The 26,638-nt window shown below is 41.7% G+C and overlaps 1 protein-coding gene and 1 non-coding gene across 5 annotated transcripts in view; one reads left to right on the top strand and one right to left on the bottom strand.

Annotated features, from left to right (window-relative positions):
- Positions 1-4,118: 4,118 nt before the first annotated feature.
- On the bottom strand, positions 4,119-4,191 carry trnac-gca (transfer RNA cysteine (anticodon GCA)). Its single transcript has one exon. It is a non-coding gene; the product is annotated as a tRNA-Cys (tRNA).
- Positions 4,192-14,248: 10,057 nt separating this feature from the next.
- The window catches only part of ephb3b (eph receptor B3b), a 105,430-nt gene continuing 93,040 nt past the window's right edge, over positions 14,249-26,638 (top strand). For 3 of the 4 annotated variants that reach the window (XM_078207894.1, XM_078207885.1, XM_078207875.1), the window contains exon 1: positions 14,262-14,382. In XM_078207894.1, the coding sequence (XP_078064020.1) occupies positions 14,328-14,382 (55 nt within the window). In that variant the 5' untranslated portion in view covers positions 14,262-14,327. Of the gene's footprint in view, positions 14,383-26,638 lie in introns of all 4 variants that reach the window. The other variant, XM_078207881.1, reaches the window with a different exon arrangement.

Here is a 26,638-nt window from a genome sequence, read left to right as displayed (position 1 = left end):
CACTGGCACATATGGTGGCTGCAGCGTGTACCAACGACAAGAGGCACTACAGCAACTTGTCAACTTGCCGTATCTAAGGAAGGATGTGCTGGCTTTGGAAAGGGTCCAGAGGAGGTTCACAAGAATGATCCCTGGAATGAAGAGCTGGTCGTATGAGGAACGGTTGAGCACTCTGGGTCTGTACTCGTTGGCGTTTAGAAGGATGATGGGGGAATCTTATTGAAACTTACAGGATACTGCAAGGCCGAGATAGAGTGGACGTGGAGAGGATGTTTCCACTAGTAGGAAAAACTAGAACTAGAGGGCACAACCTCAGGCTAAAGGGACAATTCTTTAAAACAGAGATGAGGAGGAATTTCTTCAGCCAGTGAGTGATGAATCTGTGGAACACTTTGCCGCAGAAGGCTGTGGAGGCCAGGTCATTGAATGTATTTAAGACAGAGAGAGATAGGTTCTTGATTAATAAGGGGATCAGAGGTTATGGGGAAAAGCCAGGAGAATGGGGATGAAAAAAATATCAGCCATGGTTGAATGGCGGAGCAGACTTGATGGGCCGAGTGGCCTAATTCTGCTCCTATGTCTTATGGTCTTATTGTCGAGCCTTCATCGACAGTACCTCCCAAACCTGCAAGCTCTGCCACCTAGAAGGACAGGCAGGAGGTACATGGGAACATCACCGTCTTCAAATTCACCTCTAAGTCACACATCACACACAATACGTTGCCCTTTCTTTAGTGCTGTATCTAGTCCCTGGAATCTCCTATCTTACAGGAGAATGGAAGTACCTACACCACATGGACTGCAATGATTCACCACCAGCACTTTCCCCAAGGACAATTAGGGAAAGGCAAGAAATGCTGGGTTAACCAGCAATGCCCACATCCTGAGAATGCAAAACATATAGCATGTTACTATTTAAGGTTAAATATTACTCAGATGCCAAACTCAACATAGACAGCCCAAATCGGCAAAGTCCTGCGCAAGCATGTTCGGATGCGTGACAAAGCTCCACTCCCTGGGTGGTAAATTAAAAAAATATATTATTTAAAATGACAGCATAACTACAGCCTAAATATTCAACTGACACAGAAGGAATGAGAGAATTTGAAGCAATAATTTTCTGATTTGATGAAAGGAATGTCCAGGTGTATGGCAGCACAGTGTTACTGGTGAAACTACCCAGAGTTTGTGGGTTCATCTGGTTTGTTTTCGGCAAAAACTTGACCATCAAGCACTTGTAAAAAGAGTGAAGGCAGTACACCATCCATTCAAAGTCTGGCCCACAATGATTCCAATCCCACAAAATCTGGGTGACTCTTAATGTGCACTGAAGCCCCTTAGCAATTACGATAAAGTAAAATCATAAGATAAATATCATATGTAGGTTTATTGTAACTCATTCAGGCATCAAATTAGGACAAATCTCAGGCAATTCCAGCCCAATTAACTCTGCAAAGTTCTGAGACTTTCAGAGACTTTCTCCCCCACGTGAATCCTCTCACCTTGTTTTTGCAATGCAGAGTGCACTAGTGTGATCCACTCCAGAAACCAGTGGGCAGGGCCTACTCCCTCTGATGAGGTGGTCTGCATAACGCTGAGGGGCCACTGCACATCTGCAGATCTGTCAGTGCCGAGATCATTGCATGTGAAGTGGCCCCTATTTGCCAGCCTCCCAATCACTGGCCAGCTAGATTGCTGGCCAGCCCGTGGCCCCCGTTTCACCTGCCGTGTGAGCCCCACCCCCCCCCCCCCCACCCCCACAGCCCAATCACTGGCCCCCTGAACATGCCCGGGCCAGCCTCGACCACCACCCCCTCACAGCTTCCACAGCCCCAATCTCCAGATCCCCACCCCCAATCACCACCTTCCCCCCAACACCCCCGCAGTCCCGACCCACCCTGCAGCCCCAAATCCCCCAGTAGGCTGCTCCCCCAACCCCGATGGCCAGCCCCAATCGCTGGCCTCCTTCGCTCTGTCACTCAGCCCAAATGTGCAGAGTGGCAGCGAGATCCCCCCAACCCCACAGATTAACCCCCAACCGGAGGCCCAGCCCCCCCATCAGGCCCCACCCCTATTAAACCCCACCCCCTTGGCACTGCCCAATGCCTGATGGGCAGTGCCAAGGTGCTCCCTGGGCGTTGACACTTTATCCCTTGGGCAGTGCCAGGGGGCTCTGGTTGGCACTGTCATGGTGACAATTCCCAGGAGGCACCGCCTCCTCGGTGCTCGACCTTCTGGGGGGGTCACGATTGCCCCCCCTTCACTCCAGCAGGATTGTGCCACTAGCTCCCTGCATGTGGGCAGCTATAGTAAACCCCACTGGACTGAAATACTCCTGGCAGTGGTGGTGGTGTGGGCGGTGGTGGGTGGAGAGGCTAGAGGCTAATTATATTTCAAAGAAAAGCAGATGAGGATTTAAATAATAACCGATTTCCCACGCGCAGCTGATGTCACCGGAATTCTGGCATCCGGAGACACACGGTGATCATGGCGCCCAGCGGGGAGCCCACTAAATGGCCTCCACTCGAGTCTCGTGGCCCACTGCATTACCAAAGCAAAGCAGTGGGATGGGAGAATTGCCCCCTTTGTCTAAAATATTGAAATGTTGGCTAGAATTCTCAACCTCGTCTGTAGCTGGGATTCCCCGGTCCCACTGCAGTGAATGGAGATTTGGCTAAGCGCCAAATTCTCTGTTCTTACAGGCAGCAGGGCGTGCGAGACCGGAGAATTGCGGCCACTGCTTTTCTGTCCATAATGCCACTTTGTTCCAACCACCTGGTAATCACCAATTTTCAGTCTACTGCTTTAAAATTGCCCTGAGCAGGATTAAAAAGGAAACATCATTGGATCAAAATTGGACAAGAATGTTTACAGTTATTGAGTGCTGTATAATTTAAGACCAATGTTTTCTTGTCACAGTACTTCTGGCTACACCAGTCTCAAAGCAAAAGCTGTGTATGCGTGCATGTTTATGCATGCGAAGTACTTTATTCAAGTGTCCAAATACTGATTTTAGCAAAATTAGAACATCCATTTAATCTTAGAAGTGATGTTTAAAACATTCCAAGTTGACTGTTTGTAAACATTTCAATATTCAGTTCACTTCAATTTCAGTTACATTGCAACCGGTGCAAAGCCATTGTGGCATGAGACTAACATTTTGACTGCATCTGCTGAACTGAATCCAGTATGAAATAGCTAAAGTTGCACTGCAGGTTTTATATTCATTCAATGTGAGTTTCACATTGTATCAATGTAAATTGTTGCAAAAAACTGAGGATTCAAAGTGACAAAATCCCATTATTTTGGCTGATTTCATTTATTCCAAAATTTCTGCATTCCACAATGTAAAAGGTTGGGAGCCGCTCACTGTCTATCTATGTCTTATTTTTATGGCAGATGTAATGTGAGTGGTTTCAGTGTGACTTGCCTTATTTTTTTTGACTCATTCACAAGATGTGGCCATTATTTGCAAGTCCAGTGTTTATTGCCCATCCCTAATTGCCCTTGAGCAGGTGTTGGTGAGGCTGCCGCCTTGGCGACTGAGTGACTTGCCAGGCCATTTCAGAGGGTTTGCAAAGAGTCAACTACATTCCTTGGCTCTGGAGTCATATTTAGATCAAACCGCTGAAGAATGGCAGCTTACCTTCCAAATTGTGAACCAGATGAGTTTGAAAGGCAATCTGGTAGTTTTCATGGCAACCATTACTCATGTTGGCTTTTTATTCCATACTTATTTAGTTTGGTGCAAACTGAACTCATGTTGCTTCAGTCCAGGTTTCTGGATTACTGGTCTAGTTTAAAGTTTATTTATTAGTGTCACAAGTAGGCTCACATTAACACTATAACAAAGTTACTATGAAAATCCCCGAGTCACCACACTCCGGTGCCTGTTCGGGTACACTGAGGGAGAATTTAGCATTGCCGATGCACCTAACCAGCGCATCTTTCGGACTGTGGGAGGAAACCAGAGCACCCAGAGAAAACCCACACAGACATAGGGAGAACGTGCAGACTCCGCACAGACAGTGACCCAAGGTGAGAATTGATTCTGGGTGCCTGGCACTATGAGGTAGCAGTGCTAACCATTGTGCCGCTATGCTCCCCCAAAAGAATTTTGAGCCAGCCAGGAGTCAAACCTAGAATCTTCTGATCTGCAGTCAGACGCGGTAGCCATTGCGCCACTGGCCCCTAGTAACAAAACTACTATTCTTATCATATCACTATTTGATGTTCAAAAAGCCAATTAAAGTAAGGGGAAGATAATGAAGAGTTCAATGATCTCAACAATGTTAAGGACATATCGAGTGAGATTTGTTATCAATAAGGTAAAACAGATTGGCAATTCAATTATGCCTTTGGAGTTCTGGTTGATCCTTACAACATCAAAACAGCCCACAGATTTAAATCAGAAGGAATGATCATCACTGATTGTTTAGAATCTATTTGCATTGGTGACCTAGGCATAGCTTTATTTTAAAATTTCCTTTTTGAGAAATGACAATAACAACATATATCTATGGAAGTCTTGTGGCTCAGTAAATAATGGCCCTGCCTCTGAGCCTGAAACTCTGGTTTTAGTCCCAATCTGGAACTTGTTGCCTATACAATGACTATTCATGATATGGTTCAACAGGTTGGTAAATCAGCCTGCTAATCTTTCCAACACTTCCCTGTTATCACGAAAGGGGAATAGAAGTGTGTGTGAAGATAGAAAATAATCTTAAATCTGTTTCTCTCTCCGCAAATGCTGAGTGTTTTCTGGACATTTTTTGTTTCAGATTTCCAGCAACCAAAATATTTTGCCTTGATTTGATTATATTGGGTAAGTTCAATGAAATCTATTTGAATTCTGTGCAGGGTAGAAGAAGGAAGCTGACAGGTAGGTGCATTGTTAGTGGGTATGTTAATGAAACAGCTCAGCAGTGTTAATGGGGTATCCTCAACATAGGCAAGAGACCTGAATTATCAACATAGCAACGGGCACAAAAAAGTTATAATTATTTATTCCTAGGTTGATAAGAGAATGTTCATGATAAGGGTCACTCATTCCGCATTAAGTCACAAGATGATTGGAAGAAAGTAAAGAAATCTTAAGTTGTTCTTTACAGAAGGTGAGCATAAAATCTATTTAATTTTTAAAATTAAAATGATATAAGGCAAGTATTATTGGGAATGGTGGGATTCCAAATTTAGATCAGCCTGAGAAATTTGAATACTTATCTCTTTCTTATTCATCAATTAGCTCCCTATTGAGGTTCTGTGTCCCACTTAATGTCCTCTTTTCTATGATTTGCCATGAGCAGCCCTGTATGATAAATGCTTTAAACCATAGACATGCCATTATAAAATTCTTTAGGGAAATTATCATTTGATCCTCAGAGGAAGCAGTATTATCCTGTTTCTAAATTTACATCAAGTCTGGTTTACTTCTCCCTCCCCCCTCCCGCCCCCCCCCCCCCCCCTTCTCAGTGACTCAGCAAGAAGTCTCACAACACCGGTTAAAGTCCAACAGGTGTTTTTGGAATTAAAAGCTTTTGGAGCACTACTCCTTCATCAGGTGAGTGGGGCCCAATGACCTAATGAAGGAACAGCGCTCCAAAAGCTTGTGATTCCAAATAAACTTTGTTGGACTTTAATGTGGTGTTGTGAGACCTCTTACTGTGCTCACCCCAGTCCAACGCTGGCACCTCCACATCATGGATCTGACTGGCTGATATTAATCACCTCTATTTTAGAATTCTCATCATTGTTTTCCATCTCTGTTTCTTCTCCAGCCCTCCAAAGCCTCCAAGCTACCTGTACTTCTTTAATTCTGGCCCTGATTTTTACAGCTCCAATGGTGGCCATATCTACAGTAGCGAAGACCCTAATGTTCATTCATGGGATGTGGGCATCACTGGCTGGGCTCATACCAAAGGCATTTAAGAATCAACCACATTACCTGGCCAGACCAGGCAAGGACAACAGATTTAAAGGACATTAGTGAACCAGATGGATTTTTGCAACAATCAACAATGGTTTCATGGTCATCATTAGACTTCTAATTGCAGATTTTTATTGAATTCAAATTTCACCATCTTCCATGATAGGATTCGAACCCAGGTTCCCAGAGCATTACTCTGGGTGTCTGGATAACTAGTCCAGTGATAATACCCCTACGCCACTGCCTCTCCATGTTCTGGAGCATTCTTTCCCCAGAGCGATAAGGAATAGGTTTCCCACTCCAGAGACTTACAGCTCATAAATCTGATGATATTCCAGTGCAGTACAGAGGGGGTGCTACAGTTTGGCAGTGCTGTCTTTTGGTTGAGACATTAAACCGAGATTCTGCCTGTCTTTCAGGTGGATGTAAAAAGTTCATGTGCCACTATTTAAAAGAGAATGGTATTTATCCCTGGTGTCCTAGCCAAGATTTATCCCTCAGTCAATATCACAAAACAACTGGTCATTATCATTTTGCTGTTTGTAGAAGCTTGCTGCATGCAAATTGGCTGCCACATAGGGCAGGGCCTGGGTGGGATTGTGGTTGGTGCAGACTCGCTGGGCCGAATGGCCTCTTTCTGCACTGTAGGATTCTATAGAAACCTACATTTCCTGCATTGTAACAATGAGTACGCTTCAAAAAAAAATGTCATTGACTGTGAAGTAGCTTGGGAGATTCTTAGGGTGGGATTTCACAGCCTCGCCCGACCTGAAACCATAAAATCCTGCCCGAGGTCAATGAACTTTCCATGATCTACCCCTCGCCTGCTCCGATTCCCCTGGTGGGCGGGAGGTAAAATTCCATTCTGAGGGTCTGGAAAAGCTCTATATAGTTACAAATCTTTATTTCTTACGGAAGAATGCATATTGAACCCCTAAGGCCGTGTTTATACTGTAGCAATCACTGATGCCCTTTAGGGAAGGAAATCTGTCATCCTTACCTGGTCTGCCCTACACGTGAATCCAGACCCATAGCAATGGATGGTTGACTCTTAACTGCACTCTGAAATGGCCTAGCAAGCCACTCAGTTCAAGAGCAATTTGGGATGGGCAATAAAAGCTGGTCCAGCTCGTGATGCCCACATCCCCTGAACAAATTTTTAAAAATCCACAGGCCAGAGTGTGCAGCACAAAGGAAAAGCTATGTTCCAGATAAATGTTAAATGTTTTCAAGGCATGAATTGAATTCTTTTTAAAACATTGGGAACATCCCTCTATGTGAATTTTTTGCTCTGAGATTGTATTTTTAAAATCCACTTTGAGACTACATTGAAGTCATACACCATGCAGTGTCAAGCCCAAAGGGTGTCTGACGCTTTTTTCCAGGTAGCTTTCAGCATCATTTGTGAAGTGACATTCTTGCAAAACTTGGGTTAAAACAAGGCTGCGGAATCAGGTACCAGGTTGGAACATTCAAAAGTAATAGGGCTACACCCATGTTAAATGTAATAAATAAAGAACAACTTGGCTTCTTTCACTCTCCTGTAGAAACATGGGATGACACAGTGGCACAGTGGTTAGCGCTGTTGCCTCACAGTGCCAGGGAGCAGGGTTTGATTCCCAGCTTGGGTCACTGTCTGTGTGGAATTTGCACGTCCTTCCCGTGTCTGCATGGGTTGCCTCTGGGTGCTGTGATTTCCTCCCAAAGTGCAAAAGACGTGCTGGCTAGGTGCATTGGCCTTGATAAATTCTCCCTTGGTGTAACCAAAGATGCGCGAGTTAGGTTGATTGGCCATGCTAAAAAAATTGCCCTTAGTGTCCTGAGATGCGTAGGTTAGAGGGATTAGTGGGTAAATATGTAGGGATATGGGGATAGGGCCTGGGTGGGATTGTGGTCGGTGCAGACTCGACGAGCCGAAAGGCCTCTTTCTGTACTGTAGGATTTCTAAGAACAACAAACAAAGAACAAAGAACAGTACAGCACAGGAAACAGGCCCTTCGGCCCTCCAAGCCTGTGCCGCTCCTTGGTCCAACTAGACCAATCGTTTGTATCCCTCCATTCCCAGGCTGCTCATGTGACTATCCAGGTAAGTCTTAAACGACGTCAGCGTGGCTGCCTCCACCACCCTACTTGGCAGCGCATTCCAGGCCCCCACCACCCTCTGTGTAAAAAACGTCCCTCTGATGTCTGAGTTATACTTCGCCCCTCTCAGCTTGAGCCCGTGACCCCTCGTGATCGTCACCTCCGACCTGGGAAAAAGCTTCCCACTGTTCACCCTATCTATACCCTTCATAATCTTGTATACCTCTATTAGATCTCCCCTCATTCTCCGTCTTTCCAAGGAGAACAACCCCAGTCTACCCAATCTCTCCTCATAGCTAAGACCCTCCATACCAGGCAACATCCTGGTAAACCTTCTCTGCACTCTCTCCAATGCCTCCACGTCCTTCTGGTAGTGCGGCGACCAGAACTGGATGCAGTACTCCAAATGTGGCCTAACCAGCATTCTATACAGCTGCATCATCAGACTCCAGCTTTTATACTCTATACCCCGTCCTATAAAGGCAAGATTCAAACGGGCGCTGGAGTGTGGCGACTAGGGAATTTTCACACAAACTTCACTGCCTACTTGTGACACTGATAAATAAACTTTAAACATAACGAGTGTTTTTAAAAATTATTTTGGCATTTTGTATTTGCAGAACAAATAAGGACTTCCTGAGATTTTGCCTCGCTCCTGTGGTATATGTATTAACCCGTAGGTGGCGCGACAGGCTTGGCTTTGAACCAGCGTTTCCCTTCAGTCCCCTTCTCATGAACTGGCTTCAGGATACAGACAAGAAACAAATAACACGTTTGGCAACACATTAACAATATGCACCGGATGTAACCTTCCCTTGTGTTGCAGAACACGTTATACTGAAGCCTGTCTATGAGTTACCAATGACGACTCACCTATTACCATCCAGTATTAGCATATAGATTGCTGGACACACACAACAAATGGGAGGATTATGCATTTATCACACATATCTAACTAGCCGTGAATAAAGGGTCGGAGAAAGGGTAGAGTACACACATTGCCTCTTGGTAACGTCAATAGAAATACACACCTGAAGGTTTACTTTGCTAAAAAGGTTCGCAGTGATCGCTGCACCACATTTTCCCACAACTATTTGTTTTATCTTAAATAATTGTGTATTTGTCGACACGTACAACATATAAATAAAATCTCAGTATTTGAGAAGCAATTTCGCTCTGGCTCAGCAACCGATTTCCAGAGAATTCAGGTGCTCGGGAAAATGACAATGAAGTGACAATGAAATTGTGAAATCTCTTGGCTTGGTTTAATATTTCTCCTTAATCTGTGCCCAATCTGGGAGAAATACCGACTTTCAAATGTATCATTAAACAATTGACTGATGGAAGAAAAAGAAAACAAAGGCAAAATTGACTTTTTTACTCATTTAATTCGGACTCCGAATAAACATGACTTTTCAACTATAGTTGCCTTCATTTTTTTTCTTGCAAAGTTTGGTATCTTTAATTTAACATTGTGTGGTTCAAGACTCACAAAGCACAAGTGTCTGAAGCCGATTTCAGCTAAATTAACCGAGAACTTAATCACTTTGATGTCAACGCTTCAACTGAAAACCACATCTTTTTAAATTTCCCTGGAGCCGTTTAATCGATAGTTGGTCAACTCTGATTTTACTGCATGTCCCATCCGATCCGAGAATGCATGGCTACCGAATTATTCTGATCGAAAGTTGAGCCACGATATCGCGGGGCTGGGGTTGGGGGTGGTGAACTTCATTCTCCCTGGACCCGTGCTGCGGGACAAAGAGCCGATTGGGTTTGAAAATGAGATTTGACAGTGAGGACATTTCCCAAAAACTGGCGTGGCCGCAACTCGCTTCGCTTACAGTGGATCGCACATTTAACCCCTTCATTTTCTCCTTTTTACTCGGCAAGTTTAAGGGTTTAAATCTTGTTTTCTGCAACATCAGTGGCTCCACCCCCCCCCCTCCCCGACAAATATTTTGTGAATTCTAATGTGGATGTTTAAAATCAGGAGTGAACCCCCCCAACACCAGAGGAAAATGACCCGATTAAACTCACAACTCTCTGCTCAATCCATTCGCTTTCAGTTCATTTCTATCTGACCTTCAGCTCGGTAAAGTGACTGATAATAAATTATCTGCTCACTTGTTGGATATTATTTAAAGAGCGCGGGTCACTTGTTTTTGTAGAAATATGTTTTCTTTATTGAATATCCGAATGTAAATATCTTTAATCAGCAGGTGTTATTGGTGTACAACTTTACACACGAACATGACACGGCGGAGTGTTGAAGTTGCCTATTTTGGGTGTTAATATCGTGCCCTTGGTCACAATGTGCTGCCCCTCATTTTCCTGCTATGTAAGTGGCACAGTGTGCATGAGTTGTGGCAGCTCCGAGTGTTGGGAAGGTGTTGGCTGGAGTGTGGTTTCGATGTCGGGTTCTAGTGACAGACAGGCACTCACAGGATAGAGCGGGGAACCAAGTCATCCAAAAGGGGGGAAGGAACGGTACCAGAGTTACCCTCAGAATTTCTGATCACTGCTGTTTGTACTTTATAAAGCCGCCAATACTGTAGACGCACTATAGTATCTGCACCAGCAAAGGGGAAGCTATTAAAGTCAAACCTCGCTTTAACCTTTAGAATGGAAATAGTGTTTAAGCACTCAACCTTATCTTTAACGCCTGGCTTTCACTATATATTTGAATAGGAAAGTGTCAAATTATCAGTTGATACGTTTATGCCTTAAAATGGTTTGTAAACCTGATAGAGATTATACGGGGACCAACTGCTTACGTCAGGAGATATCTGACGAGCATTTTGCTTTGTGGAAGAATACAGCTTTCAGGTGAGTCAGAGTCGTTTCCAGGTTGTTGCTCATTCACCTGTCTGATTCATTCCGAGAATCAGCAGAAACCGCAGTCACTGATTCATGACTGGAAGCAGTGATTCCCCCCCCCCCCCCCCCCCCAATAATTCATGTTGTTACTGGAAATATAAGTGAAAAGAATGATCTTTAAGTGCAAATATTAATATTGCCCATTGCAAAAAATAGAACGTCACATTGTAGCTTATGTACACATGCTTGCCCATGAATTAGAAAACAGCACCATCCACTGTGACATATCCTAAAATGAACATCCAGTATGATGTGTTCATGTAAAATAAAATTTGATCAGATGAATGTACCCTCTAGCCATGTATAATTTACAGTGTCAATAACAGTAGGGCCATATTTTGGATGTATATGGACAACATGTTTCTGAAGAAAAAGTCAATGCTGGGATTTCAGGGATGTTTAGGTGGGAAAGCACTTGTGAGCTGCTCTGAGCTTTTCCTTTTCCTGAATGAACCCGTGAAGTATTTTATTTAACAGCGAAACAGTTGCCATTTTTCTGTTTTAATTAGTGAAAGGGACTACCGTCTCCACCAGAGTATGAGAGGACATTTCAACAGTTGAAATGAAAGTCTAAAAATGCAGGCCTTACAAGTATATGTTCCCCAGAGATGGCATCACATAGTTAAGCTTCTGTTTACTCCAGGGACAGTCTCCGCGGTGTGTCGCTTCTGATGAAACAGTAGATGGGACTAAGCGGATGAACAGAAAAGTTAAGATCCCCCCCCCCCCCCCATTATCGAACGTGAGAAAGGTCGTAAGAAAATACTTGCTAAAGACATTTTGCTAAAAACTAATGAAGAGAAAGTCATGGCCTGTGTGGAGATTAAACACAGAAAGAGTATTTTAACTCGAATGGAGAATTGCTTCAGCTTTGAACTGTAAGAATCCACATTAGCGATTAAGATGAAGACAGGGTCTTTTTGGACACCTGTTTCAGTGAGCATACCTGTGCAGTGATACTGTAACTTGGGGAAAAAAACAAACAGCTAACGAAGCGTGAGGGCTTGGTCATACAGTATTATTATATTTAAATTAAACATTTGAAATGACATCCGTGATACATTAAAGTGGGAATAAACAGTATTGCTACAATGTAGCATGCAAAATGCAGAGCATGGACTGTTTAGGTGGGTTGGATACAGTGGTTCCCAAGGCGCACCACACTGGTGCGGCAAGAGAGGATGGCAAGTGTGGCGGGAAGATTCAAGGACAATCAAAGAAACATTTAAACATGGATTAGATATTTTTCCAAAGTGATTGTTTTATACTTTCTGGATGTCCCGTGATCATATTATAAAGTAGTTGTGTTCTATGTTATGAATCAAGCACTGCTCGGAGTTGTTTTTTTTTGTTTTTGAATGTATTTCTTATCAATAAAAGATTCGGTGTGGCGCAAGCAAATTTTTATTCCGAAAGTGCGGCCCAGTGAAAAAAGTTTGGGAACCACTGGATTAGAATGAGAAAAATATACTTCTAAGTAAACTTGCTGCTGGTTAATAGGGGCGGACTTGACCACGCTTGTGAAATCACTGCACTTAATACATTGAAAGCAAATTGAAAGTTGCGATAAATTGTTTGTTCAGCCGATTGCACTTAAATGTGTGCCCATTAAGCATGTACCTTTAAAAGTCAAATTTACCTCTATTATTTCTATAACTCCCATTTGTTAATTGTACAATAAAATATGTTTTCTAGTGAAGTATTTTGCTGACAAGCTCCCACATTTGTTTTAAATTATGCTATGTTTCCCCCTGCCAAACCTCAGCCCAGACTCATACTTCAAGGATTCAAATTCTGAACTGTCCCCATTGTTAACACGAAACAACACGGGTCTGACTCCCTCATCAGACTTCTTACCCGGGCGAATTTAGGGTTTTGGACGCTGACAGCTAATTATGTTTCCTTGTAATTGCTGTGACGATCAGTAATGCTGGGATGAAGGTGCTTATTTTTCACCCACAGGATGTGTCCAGGCTCAGGCTGTTTGTATTTTACAGGGTAATTTGTAAAACTATCGATGGTGCCCAAATTGTCACCAAATGCCTGTGAAGTTCGCATGCCTCGGTGCACACTACAATCCGCACACACACACATAGATACAGTCACACACAAGCAACACCGCTTGCATTAGCCTAACACAGAGAGAAGTCTTTAAAGAGGCCAAGCCAAGTATAGTGGAATTCTTCTTACACAGGCGGGAACTTTCAGGGTGAATCAACATGTTATCAATTTTTTTGTGGAGCCACGACATACAAAGTAAATCACAGTCTCCCACTGGACGGAGAATGTTTCATTCACTATCCCAGCGAATTCGTTTAACTATTTCAAACGGTCATAGGTGTGATGTGATTGTTTCTCCTAATGATCAAGATTTTATCACATAGCTCTCAGGAGTTTCACGCTCAACCATTGTTTCAATGTGATGATGAACCCCCCCCCCACCCCCAACCCCTCCAAGACCAAGCGTGAACTTACTGTCAAAATTGTGTTTCATATGTGTTTATGTAATTGCAATGTCATTTATAAACAATATGCTGTCTCTGAATGAAAGGCGCAAAGTATTGTGGCAAGGATAGCGCATTGAACAGTAACAGAACGTTAATGTTCAGTTCCTGCACTAGTTTCTGTTGTGCTGTTTTCATCTATTAAAGACTATAATTAAATCGAGCGTCAAGGAGCGACAGGTCTGTTTTACACCTGAACAGATGTGCGTTCCTTGTTAAAACAGCACTTTTTGTGTTTTGCAGTAATCACAGCCTTCAGGCTTGAGGTCTGATTATTGTCAGCGTTATAATACAGTATATATATATATATTTCAGAAAAATACTGGGTTTTTTAAAACATCTCGGACTATGTAATTTTTATATCCATAAAAGGTACTTGAAAACACGTTAGAGAAGCACTCTGGCAGTCTGGCGAAGCAACTATGTCTCCGAATTTGGTGAGATGCCACTATGACAAGCAGACTGGACGATCGATGAATAATCACCTGTATCCCTGTGTAATGACCTATTTGTCAATACCTTTTATACACTGCGTTGTAGTCAAGAGATTAGTAATATCTGCACAACCTTCAGTAATTTGAGCAATAAATCAATATATCCGTGCTCAACGGTGTTTTATTGTTAGAGAGAGCCTGGTGTGTCCATTTGTCCGCTTTGGGTTCAGTTTGCTGTGTCGCTTGTGTGGCTCAGGCTGCTACGGGACGTTAGGAGGCGCTCAGCGCACACAATCCAGCAGGCTGCAGCAATGAATCGCAGAGGCTGTGGGCGGACTGGCCTCCCCTGATTGACAGTGTGTGAGTGGCTTTCCCAGCAAGCCGCACTCATTCACTACTGATTCCTGACCAAGTGCCAGAACGATCGGGAGAGCAGTGTGAGCTCAGCACTGGACTAAGACGAGGCGAGGAGGAGAGGGGAAGGTGGCCACCGTTAACATTATGGATATCTCGGTGTTTTTCTATTTCTTCTGCCCGCTGGCCATGGCTGTTGAAGGTAGGGGCAGCCTTTCAGAGGTCTCATTGCTCTTTAAAACCCAGCAATTTCCATTTGGAGTCAAACAGGGGGGAACGGAGAAGGCAACAAGATCGCGGCAACTATATTGCAAGTCTCTCTGAGTCCACTTGATAGGAAAACAGAGAGATCGAGATATGTTTCTCTGTTTTCCCAGTGTATTCACATACCAACACAGCCCATTCCGGATCTAGAGTGTGTATGGAAACGGTTGCTGCATAAACTTATGTCTCCGAGTTCATTACTTCACATTTTCTTGCTTTCTGGCATGGTTTTGTGTGTTAATACGAGAAAGGGTGCGCACAGTTAACGTTTAGATAGTTGCCCCCGTGTGCAGTTTACACTCGGAAGAAATGATCTTCAAATATACAGAGCGATTTCTTTTTATTTTTGGCAGCTGTACTGCCGAAACTGCGTGGAGGGAGAGGCGGTGGGGATACTGCGATTCTGAGATTTGATTCTACACTGATTGTGGTTGGGTAATTGGTGGTGGGGGGAGGACGCTCTGGGAAAATCTCGTGAACCAAGTTTGCGATCGGCCCCGCTCGCCGATCAGCCAAAGCTGCCCCTATACCTGGCAGGCAAAAGCCCAACCTCCCGGAGTTCTCTCTTCCATGTCGGGGCCACTAATCAGTAACAGGGACCAGCCAGCACAACATGTTCACGATCCGCCGTGCTGTGTACCCTGCGCTGCATCAATGTTCCGCCCGCTGCAACTTTAAACCAAAGCAGTGAGTGAGAAAGTAAAGGAGTCCGGATCTTTAATTTCGGAAGTGCGGGGATTTTCTCTTTTTTGGGGGTGTAATTACCGAGTTTGGAAGTAAACAAAGCAACAAGGGAACTTCTTAAGGACTGATGAATTTGAGGCGGGGGGGGGGGGGGGGAGGGAGCTGAGATGAAGTTTTGTAAGGGGTTTATCTGCAAGCATTCACGTCCCCTTTCACATTTCCACGGGACGGGTTTACAAACCCGAGTCATGCCAAGACTTTGAGGGTATCTAACCAATTGTGCAACTTGGCCACAACCAATGTCAATCAAAGTTTGGTAGCCCGAGGAATAAATATTCATCAGTAACAAGTCTGGTCTCGATTGGCCGGGGTTGGGGAGAAACCAGGTTGATTGGGATGTGTATGGACTGGAAATCGAGAGCTGCTGAACCCGTATGTGGGAGCTGCTGCTGCCTCTTACAACCCGGGATAGGAGGGAAATTCTCGGGTAGTTCCAGTCATTGCAACTCCCGGGACAACATTGCAGCTTGTGCTCAGTGTTCGGCCACTTTACATTTCGACTGAGGACGCCAAAATAAAAATAAAGTGGTCAGGATGTCTTTTTAACCATTTGTTGTTCCCCCAAATCAGTTTGGATGTTGGCGTCCACATTGTTTTCCAAAACCTTCAACTGGTCTCAAGCTTTCAAGCAGACAGAGTATAAAAGTTAGTCAGTCGATGGACATGGGACTTCACAGGGACATTAATGACATTTTACCGCGGCAAAGATAGATAGCTATCCCGGTTCTAGATTTATAAATGGTGAGCTACAGCATAGATTGTAATTACCTTCCACACCCCCACCACATCAAACAGCTATGTTCCGTGGTTGCCCGTGACAGCTAGAAGCTGTTCTGTTCTATATTTCATATTCTGTTAAAACTGTCAGGGTAGTCACAGTAGGACTGGGCCCTTGGTTAACAGGGCAACAATTAACATTCTCTCCATGAACACAATCGCTCCAGTTAGAACAATGTTATTTTTTCGTTCTAAATTCGCCGCCTTGCCAGTACAGGAGAGAGGAGCAATTGCGTTACCGGGTGAAGCGAGCTGTGAGCCGACAAGGGGCTTATTTGTTTCCCAGTGACGGTAACAAGGCTCGGTCATTTGAGAGCATTGCTTTACTTCAGACTAAATCTTCCCGTGATAAAACCCTGCATCAAATTCGACCTCAGTCAGCCCTATTACTTACCGCTGCTCCCGCAAATCGGCGGGGTGTTTTATTTCATTGTTTAATCTTTCCCTTAAAACTTCATCAAACAACAGCCGGCTTTCTAGGGCGGAATCCTGTAATTAGACATCATCAGTGCTAGATTGCTACGGGATTCACAGAAAGTATGCACAGTTTGAGTGTTTCAACCTCAGTATATAATTTAAATATTCATAAAAAGCTGAGTCAAACATTAAAAAAATCCTCTGCGTTGTCATCTTCTGCTTTGGAGATAACTTGTGCATATTATGCCTCCAGTGCATATTTGGGGAAAATGATATTTAAAGCAAAGGTTACCCCGGTGATCCAATCTCTGCACATTTAATACAATACTAAAGAATTCAAGTGCATGAGATACTCTGACCTCAGCATAACCGTGAACTAAATAATTTGGTATCCATGTTAAAAGATGTATTATGCAAACTCAAACGCGCTAACATTAATCACAGGAATTTTGATAATTAATATCCCATTCAGCAGCAAATGCATCGCCTAGGACTTTTCAAGATTTCATTTTATAAAACTCAAAACATCACATTTCTTATTTTCGCTGCAGTTTACTCGAAAGATGTCCTATAATGGAAATAATCCTAAAGTTGGACTATTTTTAATAATTAATAAATGCTCAAATTCATATGAATGATGCTTTTATTTGATTCTGGAATTATAAATTAACCCTCCATCATGAAATTGATAAATGTACACAATGTAAAACACAATTTTCTACCACGCAGTTGCATTCCCTGCTCTGATATTTAGCTCTGGACTTTGGCAATATTGATTAAAGTGGAATTGCTGAAATTTCAGGTACCGATTCCTAAGATTTGCCAACAGCAGACATGAAGTGCTCAATAAAGGGGTTTGTAAATGGGAACCGATTAGCAAATTGGTTGGGCCACTCGCTCGAAAGAGACAGGTCTCCTGCATGTGTTGGCCCGCGCATTGGGGGAACTGTGTCATTGGGGTATTGGGGACTATCATTGGGACATGGGGCCTGTGACATTGGGGACACTACTGGGCACTGTATGATTGGGGACTGTGTCATTGGGGACTCTACAGGGGACTGTGCCATTGCGGATTGTATTGGGGACTGTGTCATTGGGGACTCTACTGGGGACTGTGTGATTGGGGATTGTATTGGGAACTGTGACATTGGGGACTGTGTCACTGGGGACTCTACTGGGGACTGTGTCATTGCGGATTGTATTGGGGACTGCGACATTGGGGACTGTATCATTGGGGACTCTACTGGGGACTGTATCATTGGGGACTCTACTGGGGACTGTGATATTGGGGACTGTATTGGAGACTCATTGGGGACTGTATTGGGGACTTTGTTATTGGGGACTGTGTCATTAGTGACTGTGTCATTGGGGACTGTGACATTGGGGACTGTGTAACTGGAGACTCTATTGGGGACTGTGTCATTGGGGATTGTATTGGGAGCTGGATTGGAGACTATCATTGGGGACTATGTTATTGGGGATTGTGCCACTGAGGTCTGTGCTTTCTCTTGTCTGCATCCCCGCTGTCCCAGCCGCACAGTTAGCTGCTGATGGGCTCTGCACCATTTCCCTCATCCAAGGCAGACAGGGAAGGAGGCTGGACGGTGTGAATTTCACTATGCTCCTGGGATCTTTTTGGTCTGAAGTGAATTTCGCACATTATTCTGGGCTTTTCCTCCCCCTTCCCTCCCTTTCCCCTATGCATTCCCATCAAGGAAGCCGGTCTATGGAACACAGGCTGTTGGTTTAAAAGCTGCTCATGTGGCAGTCCGGTTTAGACTCTGGTTTCAGAGTTGCGTGCCTGCTTGTTGTGGCGTTTTCAGCACAAGGGCTGGCGGATTTAGTTCCTTTCAGTGGATTTGTTTTAGAAGGAAGCAAATCCCCCAGATACCATGACAGCACATTAAGTAAACAACGGCAAGAAGATTGGTGTTTCACGGGTTTTCTTTCCTGAGGTGTGGTTCTCGCCTCATTCTAACCAACGGACTGGGGATTCAGTTTACAACATTTGGCAGTATAATACAAGGCAAACTTCCGGTTATTTATAAACAGCTCATCTCTAATCCAGTCATTTGATAATATTTTTATTATGCAGCGACACAAAGTAAATGGTAGCTCGCTTGCAACCGGATACATTTTCGTGTGACTAAAATAAAAATCCTCAGAACAACTCGAGCTATTGAAAGTGAGTTGTCTATAATAGCAGCACTGTGGATTGCCACGCAAGTGGATTGGAGCACACATCTCGGGGTTTGGTGGTTATATGTGTGGATAGATCATGACATACCCGGGTGCTGTAACAGACTTAACACAGATCAAAGCAATTTCAGCTAGCTAAGACTCTCACAGAATTGATATTGCATTTCTAGTTGGCTTGAAGAACTTTCAGCTTCTGGCCAGGACAGGAGACAACATTACTTAATAATAACAGAAATAAATTAAGGTTGAATGATCACATAGGTCTTCGATTTTTAATGTACATTCGTTGCCTTGCTTTCTTTCCTGTTGAGCCAGGTTAACTTTGAATATATATTAACTTAAGGCCAATGTGCTGGAAGCCAATGAAACATCAATGGGGGGGGGGGGGGGGAGTCAGTGCATATACACTGTCCCTTTGCACTAGAATGATGAATTGCAGATTTAATGCACCGAGAGCTTGCAGTTTTTAATCCCGAGGCATGAACTGTCATCAAGAGGGCAGAGAGAGGTCGTGAACTTGCTGATGGGAAAGCAGAAATAGCATTGGCGCAATACCCACAGAGCCTTATTGGGAAAACGACAGGCAAATTGGATTAGGTTTGAAATGTATGATGAGTCCTGGCAGTGCAGGAGGCTGCTGGAAAAAAAGGTCACAATAATTTCTACCACAAGTTGTTTTAACATCACAAGGACGTCTTGTTCATATTTTATTAATTGTTTTTTTTTTCATTTTTGTGCCATAATTCCTGAACCAATTTCTGTCCCTTCCTTTCAAGGAAATTTGCTGCACCATTATGTGGAATTTGCAGGCCGTACATTGATGATTGAGGTAGTAGTGTAAGGTAGTAGTTGCAAGAATAGGATATATTCGAGAACGTTATTTTACCAGATATAAATGCTAAGAGTCAAATTAATTGTAGAGATGGGTTGGATATCGGACTTAGATGGGGTGGGGGGGGGGGGGGTGATTTTAGGTTAGGCAGCACTTTCTAATGGCCTCACCAACGGTACAGCCATTAACTAAAACTTTAGGTAGTTCTGAATAGTAACAAGACATTTTTAAAAATTATTTAACTTTGGTCCTCAAATGTAATCAAGATGCAAATGCTGCCTTTAAAATACAGCATGAAGTCCTGAAATGTGTTAGGTTTTCCCTTGATTCTTTAATATGACCATTGGTGGCCCTTCCTCTGGCTGCTTTAATATTCGAGCTGAATTGAATTAAGACTGCAGTGAATATCAAAGAAACACTTATATTACATGAATCAAAGTTCAGAAATCACAACATACAATCTAACTGGAAAGTACCACCACGCTAAGGGGCAAAGTTTTAACCTGAACCCTCGTGTGCCATCTTTGACTTGCTATGAGAAAAATATCTTGCAATCTTGCTTTTAGTGCTAATCCTTGTACCTTCATTTCTCAAAAACGCGGTGCTGACAATATGCATATATACATATAAAGCCTGCTTTATGCTGAAAGTCAATGGATCTAAATAATAGTTTCTTTTGACCTAATATTTTAGGTCAAAAGAAACAATTCAGTATGTTTGACTTTTTTCAAATAGCTTCTGCCCAAGTTGATGTTTTAAATAAATAGAGATGGTCTGTTTTTTGTGACTGCATAGTGAACATAATGAATCATAAATGTATCAATGTCAGAATGGAACATGTGGCGAGCTGCGTTGCCGTTTACATGAGAAAAGGTGTGAGAAAACCACAATTTCCCAAAACTGGCTGTGATTTCTATTTTTTGGAGTAGGAAAAGGATCACGTTTAACCGTCAACTATACACATGCACAACCAGCGCCTTGATAGCACTTCACACAACCCACTCTGCAGGAAAGCCTGTGAAAAAAGTCAATGACTCCCTCTGTCAAGGGCCCTCCCAGACAACAATGAGCATGAGTGTGCTTCACTGAGGATGGGGAGGCACTCCACATCACTAATGGAGCTTTTGATTCCTCCCTTTGCAGGGCAGCAATTAGTGATCGATGGTGTGTGCAGCTGGCCAGATGTTTTACAGTCAATGTCTGCTGCTTTTTTTGATGAACATCTTTAGTCAGTGAGAACTTGAAGTTAATGTGGGGAGAATGAATACAACAACATTGTGATAGTTTGATTAAAAATAGTAAGGATGCAAGAAGGGAATTAATGAAAGAGAAAGAACAACAAGGGACATATACAATGAGATCTGAGAAGAGGGCTTATTGAGCTGGAATACAGCATCTGATGGTGAAACTATGGACACTAAAATAAGTTAACATCAAGAATAGTTTTCTATAATCACACAGAAAATGCATGAAAAATTAAATAAAGAAATTGAAAGAAGAAAGTAATTAATATCGGTGTAAATCAATGGGTGTATTCAACAAGCCAGTTTATTTTTAATAGTATAAATAATTTTAGGTTGATTGTCAAAATAAGAATTAATGGAAAATTTGCAAAATTATAACACGCTAAATGCAATTTATAGTCAGGTATAACCAGGTTCAATTTGTCCCATCCAGGAGCCAGCGTGAACTTTGTTTTATTACAGTTTAATTTTGTGTATTGCATCTACCCTCGAGATGGAAATAAAGGTTCCTATTTTTTTAGAACCCTTTCATTGTATCGTGTATCCTTTCTCCTTTGTCTCTACCTGCCTCTACTCCAGGAAATCACATAACGCTGCTGTGCTGGTTCTTTGCTGGTTCTTTGTTGAGACTTGCGCAGTGGTAATGCAGGCAGCCAAATCCTGTAAAATCTTGCTAACATTCACCGTCTCCCAATCTGGAAAATGAATGCATAAGATTAACGAATAATTGCTGTGAGTCGAAAACCCCCAATAATTCCCAATTACTACAAATTATTGCACTTGAAAACAAATCGTACAGTATCATCACAAGAAAGGTTTAGCTTCGAATCAAAAAGTCATTTTTCGTTCTACTTTATTTATTGCTCCTATACTTAGTGCTGAGAACAAGCTTTTGATATGAAATATCTCTTCCTTGTAATGGATTGCACTGAGCAAAGGTATGTGTTGTGTGTACATGTATATGTGTGTCTATATTTGTATATGTGTGTATGTATATATATATGTATGTGTGAGTATATGTGTGTGTGTGTATTTGTCATATGCACGGTGTGTTTATCTTATGCATTTGTGTGAAAGTTTGTTGAATTTGGACACAAAAATGACTCAAGTCACAAAACTGCCGATGAGAATAGAAGAGTTTGATACTCAACTGTATGTTTAGTTCTCTGTATTGCCAGATGATATGTAGACTGGTTGGACACTAGAACATTCAGGCAGCTTCTATATGTGCATGCTGGTGGGGGTCAGAGGTTGAAGGGGGCAGTGGTGTGCTTTGCTGGGACGTTAGGTGTCACTCTGGGGCTGCTTGACTCTAAGGAACCCCTCTGGGGCCTTAAGATACATGTATTGTAATCTTTCTTGAGTGTGTAAGTATAAGTGTGTTTAGTGTATTTATATAAAATCTATACTGTGGGCGGTTTTATCTGGGAGAGGGAGGATGCTCTGTGGCAAACCACTGATTACAAAATCTGGTCGAGGTTAGAAGAGAACAAATAATTTACAAGTATTGCTTGTACAAATTGGTTTTGTGCGTCTGTAGGTTGTATAAGCTATGAATGGGATACATTATGCAATTAATTAATGCTCTGCATTCTGTTTATACCAAAAGTATGGTATCAAAATGAAACTAAAATAAAATATTATTGCTATTAAATATTTGATTTTAGTCGAGGTGACGTATGGCAGCGTCACAATATTTACCAGCTGAAATCTCCAGAAGGATTATATTCACCATTTTGAAAGTGATATTAGCAGAAATTGAAAATGCTAAGTTTATGGGCAACTGCATTCCCAGTAGCTGCAGTTGTTAAATAATTGAAAGCTGCAGTTTTCAGAGCATCAAGTGAGGCAGGAAACTAAGAATTAAAAAATGAAGCATTAAAAATATTTCCACTGTTGCATACTGTCGACCTCAATATGAACATAGAGCAGTAGACAAAATGGCAAGCACAGCCAGTGACTTGTCAGAGAAACTGCACCTGTTCAAAAAGTCTATTTTAAATTTAGCGACTGGTGCCTCATGATTTGTAGGTTTAGAATTCTGGCTTTTTTGAGTACTCACAAAAATGTCAGTCTAACCAATCAAAGAATATTCCAGAATCATAGTTACAATGGCATTTTCTTGTTTATGTATGGAAAATTTGAAGAGTTATAACAGGTTTTTTGAATAATGTCGTTCATAATGCTTGTGTTCGTTTAGGGCTTTATCTTGCGACATAATCTGTGGTTGTCCTTTAACTCCTGTCCAAAATGTTCAATGTTTCCAAAGAGTAGAAACGTAACATTTTGAGCTTCTGATCTTTCTTCATTTTCAGCCCAAGAAAAGTAACCAGCATTGAGGATCCTATTAGCTGATACTGTGTGCGAAAATTTCTGTTTCTGCTAAATAAATATTCAAAACCTAATCATCAGAAAGCCACTGCATGAACATTGCAGTACATACAAAGGGGTTGAATTTTCTTGATGGTAGCAGAGAGTCATGATTTATGAATCTTTGAGTGCTGAATTACATGGGACAAAGAGAAAACAAGCTTCTCCTCAGACTGATTCAGAGGGGTCTATGGAGGCCTGTGTGCAATATTCTCATCCCATCTATATCCAATCATGAGCTGGATTCTCCAATCTCGCCCATCGCTGGGATTATCCGGTCTCGCTGCGTGTCAGGGGAGATTTGGCTGAGCGCCAGATTCTCCGTTCTCTCTAGCAGTGGCAGCGGGGCGTGAACAGCCGGAAAGGTCTGGCCCATATGTCCACTTTTGTTTCATCAAATCTTTTAGAATTTGTCACTAATAGAAAAATGGTGAATGAGAAAAAGATTCTAATCACTGAAATTCCAAATGCACACACAAGTCATCTAGTTCTATAAGTTAAAACTAGATACTTTGTTTAAATAGAACATTGGCACAATATTTCTGTTTACTTTCTCATTATGTTCAGAAGGAAAGAAATAATATTTATTAATTTTTGCGTGCAATTGAGAATACCCCATTGCAAAAGAACTTTGATAGTACACAACAAATAGAATGTCAGAAAAAGTCTTCTTGAAAAGTTTATACTCATTTATTCTGAAGTAACCACTGGTTGCTTTGTGAGATGAATACTCATTTTATGTAGACTACAGTTTATCCAATACTTATTGGGCTAATGGATTATGTGTTAATTTCAGGATTTTTCCTTACATAGTAAAAGAAAACTAAAGCTAGGGTGTAGTAAGTTCAGTTTAATATTGATAGCAGTTTTGATTATGAGATTTAAAAAGAACATTCCAATTATGATAATAGTTTTAGATGCAGATAGTAGCTAAAATGGTTATTGGTGACAATTTTATTTTGTTGCATCATGATATGTTTATTGTAGAATTGGGTTGAGGAATCTAGTATTTTGCTTCCATTGGTAAGAACTTGGGCAAGTGTAAAAAACCACTGTTGCAGAACCATGTTGTCCATTTGGAACACTGTCACGACAGATGCATTATTTACTTCAATGCTAGAATTTTGCAATGCCACTTCCACAGTACCAACTATACTTTACATTTTTTGTGCATTCAGTGATACAGTTTTACCACCACTGATTATAACGTGCTGGCTAAATTTCCTCACAGGACAGTTTACTAAATGGCAAATCTCCTTTAATGAATAGGTACCATCTGGGCTTTACCGAGAAGTTAAATATCTGTGCGTTCAGAGGTAAACCAATTGTAACAGTTGTAGTAGACGCCTGTTAAACCACAGGCCTATAATTTTTTTATGGATGAGACAGAAGATAAGAACAGTCTATAAAGATAATAGAAGAAAATTACAAAACTCTTGTAAAATGTCTAGGTAACAGCAAACAGCTGTACTCTGGCCCTTGGGCCAAAAAATGGAAAATAGTCTAAGCAATTGTTACACTGATAAAACAAGAATGCTTTCAGCACTCAAAGCAAATGTAATTCTTATTGTTTTTAATAACAGATTGAACTATTGTTTTTACATAGCATAGTGAAAATTAATTAGTTGCTTATAACTTTGACTGCATAAAAAGAGACCATGCAAAGTAGAAGATAAGGTGTATGTATTAATTAAACAGGGTAAAGTATGAGTCAAGGTTTCACAGGCTTTTTTTGCCCAGGGCTACCTCTGTGATCAAGAACTGGTTAGTGATTGTGCATTTCAGAAAACCAATGCCAAACTTAGACAGTAGTTTCTTTGTTACTGCACCTACACCATCACCCATACCTAACCAAATTAAGGCGACTCATCCCTTTGCAACATTCTTTAACTTTCTGACTAAGTTCCAGGGTGTAGATTCAATTACTGCAGTTGTTTTTATGATCTTGCGGAATAAGTATATGTTAGTTTCACTGGTTTACTGTAAATCCACTTCTGTCTGTTTATTTTAAATGCAAACATTTTGATTTGCTGACAAGAATTAGAAGCACTTAGTTGAATGCTACATTCTAACTATTTTGCACCAGCAGGAGCCAGAATGAGGCTTCTGATACTTAGATTTATTTTATCTATATCCCAACTTCCTTGATATTACAATATAATCAAGTAAACAGTTTCAGAAAAGAGCTGCATTGGACTTGCGCTCGGTTTTAAATGTTAATTAATCACAGTATGTCATTTAGCAGGAATTCACATTGTACCATTGGCAACGGCATTGTAATGTCTATGTGAAAGAAAATCCAGACAGACCATACCATGGTAATAAATCTACAGTAGATTTATTTCATTCCAAAATGAATAAATTGGGAAGGAAGAAAGCCATGGTCTGTAAATTGTTCATTGTCTGTTTAATTATTCACACTTCTGCAATGACCATAGGAGAACAGTTTAGCCCTATGTGCATTGACCGGGAGTGCTTAAGATTTATGAATGAATGGCTTATGGGGTACATGGCTGTGGCAGGATATAGCCTTGGAAATAAGATCTCATTAGGAAAATGAAAGTATATTATTCAGGTTATTAGTAAATCATGGGTAGAAGAGACATCTGATTGTGTATTTTATGGGCAAAATAACTGATAATGCTCACTCAATTAAATTACAGTAAGGTAAAACATTACCCAAAGTTACGTATCCCTTCTAATTTCAACATTCATCTATTGATCTATGCAGGCTGCTGACTAGGACTGGTGACAGGTACACTTTTTTCCATTCTTAGTAACTGATATCAGCATTAATTTGCCTTAGATCGGGCAGAGCAAATAATTTATGTATAGCGACTTCTTCTGAGTGCTTTTTGCAACAATATATAACACCAATCTCAATTGGGCATTTCTCTTTGGAGCAGTGTGAATTTTCCACTTTCAATGCCAGCCATCCCTAGAGTTTTTCTGAGTGAGACAGTGAATGAATGGTGAATTTGGTTAAGATAATCCAGATTTCTTTCTGTAATTGCCATCAGAAGGAGACTCGTATCGTCAGCTAGAGTTGGATTCAGAACTAGGTCCCAGGGATAAATCTGGTGTTCTGAAGCAATGGACCACCCATATACTGCATTATTTAAAATTTATGGCACTGAAGACACTAATATTTTAAACCAAGTGAAACTAGTTTGAATAAATTAGTGCCAGATAATTAAACTCCTTGTGTGCGCAAACAGAGCCAATTTGTTTTGAATTCAGGTATGCCCCACATATACTGAAGCTTGACAAAGTTCATGTTCCAACACAGTGGTTTCATATATACATATAATTATGGTACAGGTTCTGATAAATAGCTGTTTGTATTAGAGAAAAGCATATCTTAGTGAAGGGAGGTTTTTTTTAATAAACTTTAGGAAATATCCAGTTTTTAATCAAACTCCAGGAAAAACCCAAAAGGGATCCAGGAGTCTGCTACTTTTAACATGCTAAGACCTACTGCATGGCTTGACTATACTGTGATTTTCTTTCTTCTCAGATGAATTACTGCCTGCTGAGATGTTGCTCAAGTTCTCCTGAACTCTGCGGCATTTTCTTTCATTTGAGTCAAGGCTCACTGCAGATTGGCAGGC

The sequence above is a fragment of the Mustelus asterias genome, chromosome 3 (genome assembly GCF_964213995.1).
Source record: "Mustelus asterias chromosome 3, sMusAst1.hap1.1, whole genome shotgun sequence".
Taxonomy (NCBI): domain Eukaryota; kingdom Metazoa; phylum Chordata; class Chondrichthyes; order Carcharhiniformes; family Triakidae; genus Mustelus; species Mustelus asterias.
This window is presented reverse-complemented; position numbering and strand designations above follow the sequence as displayed.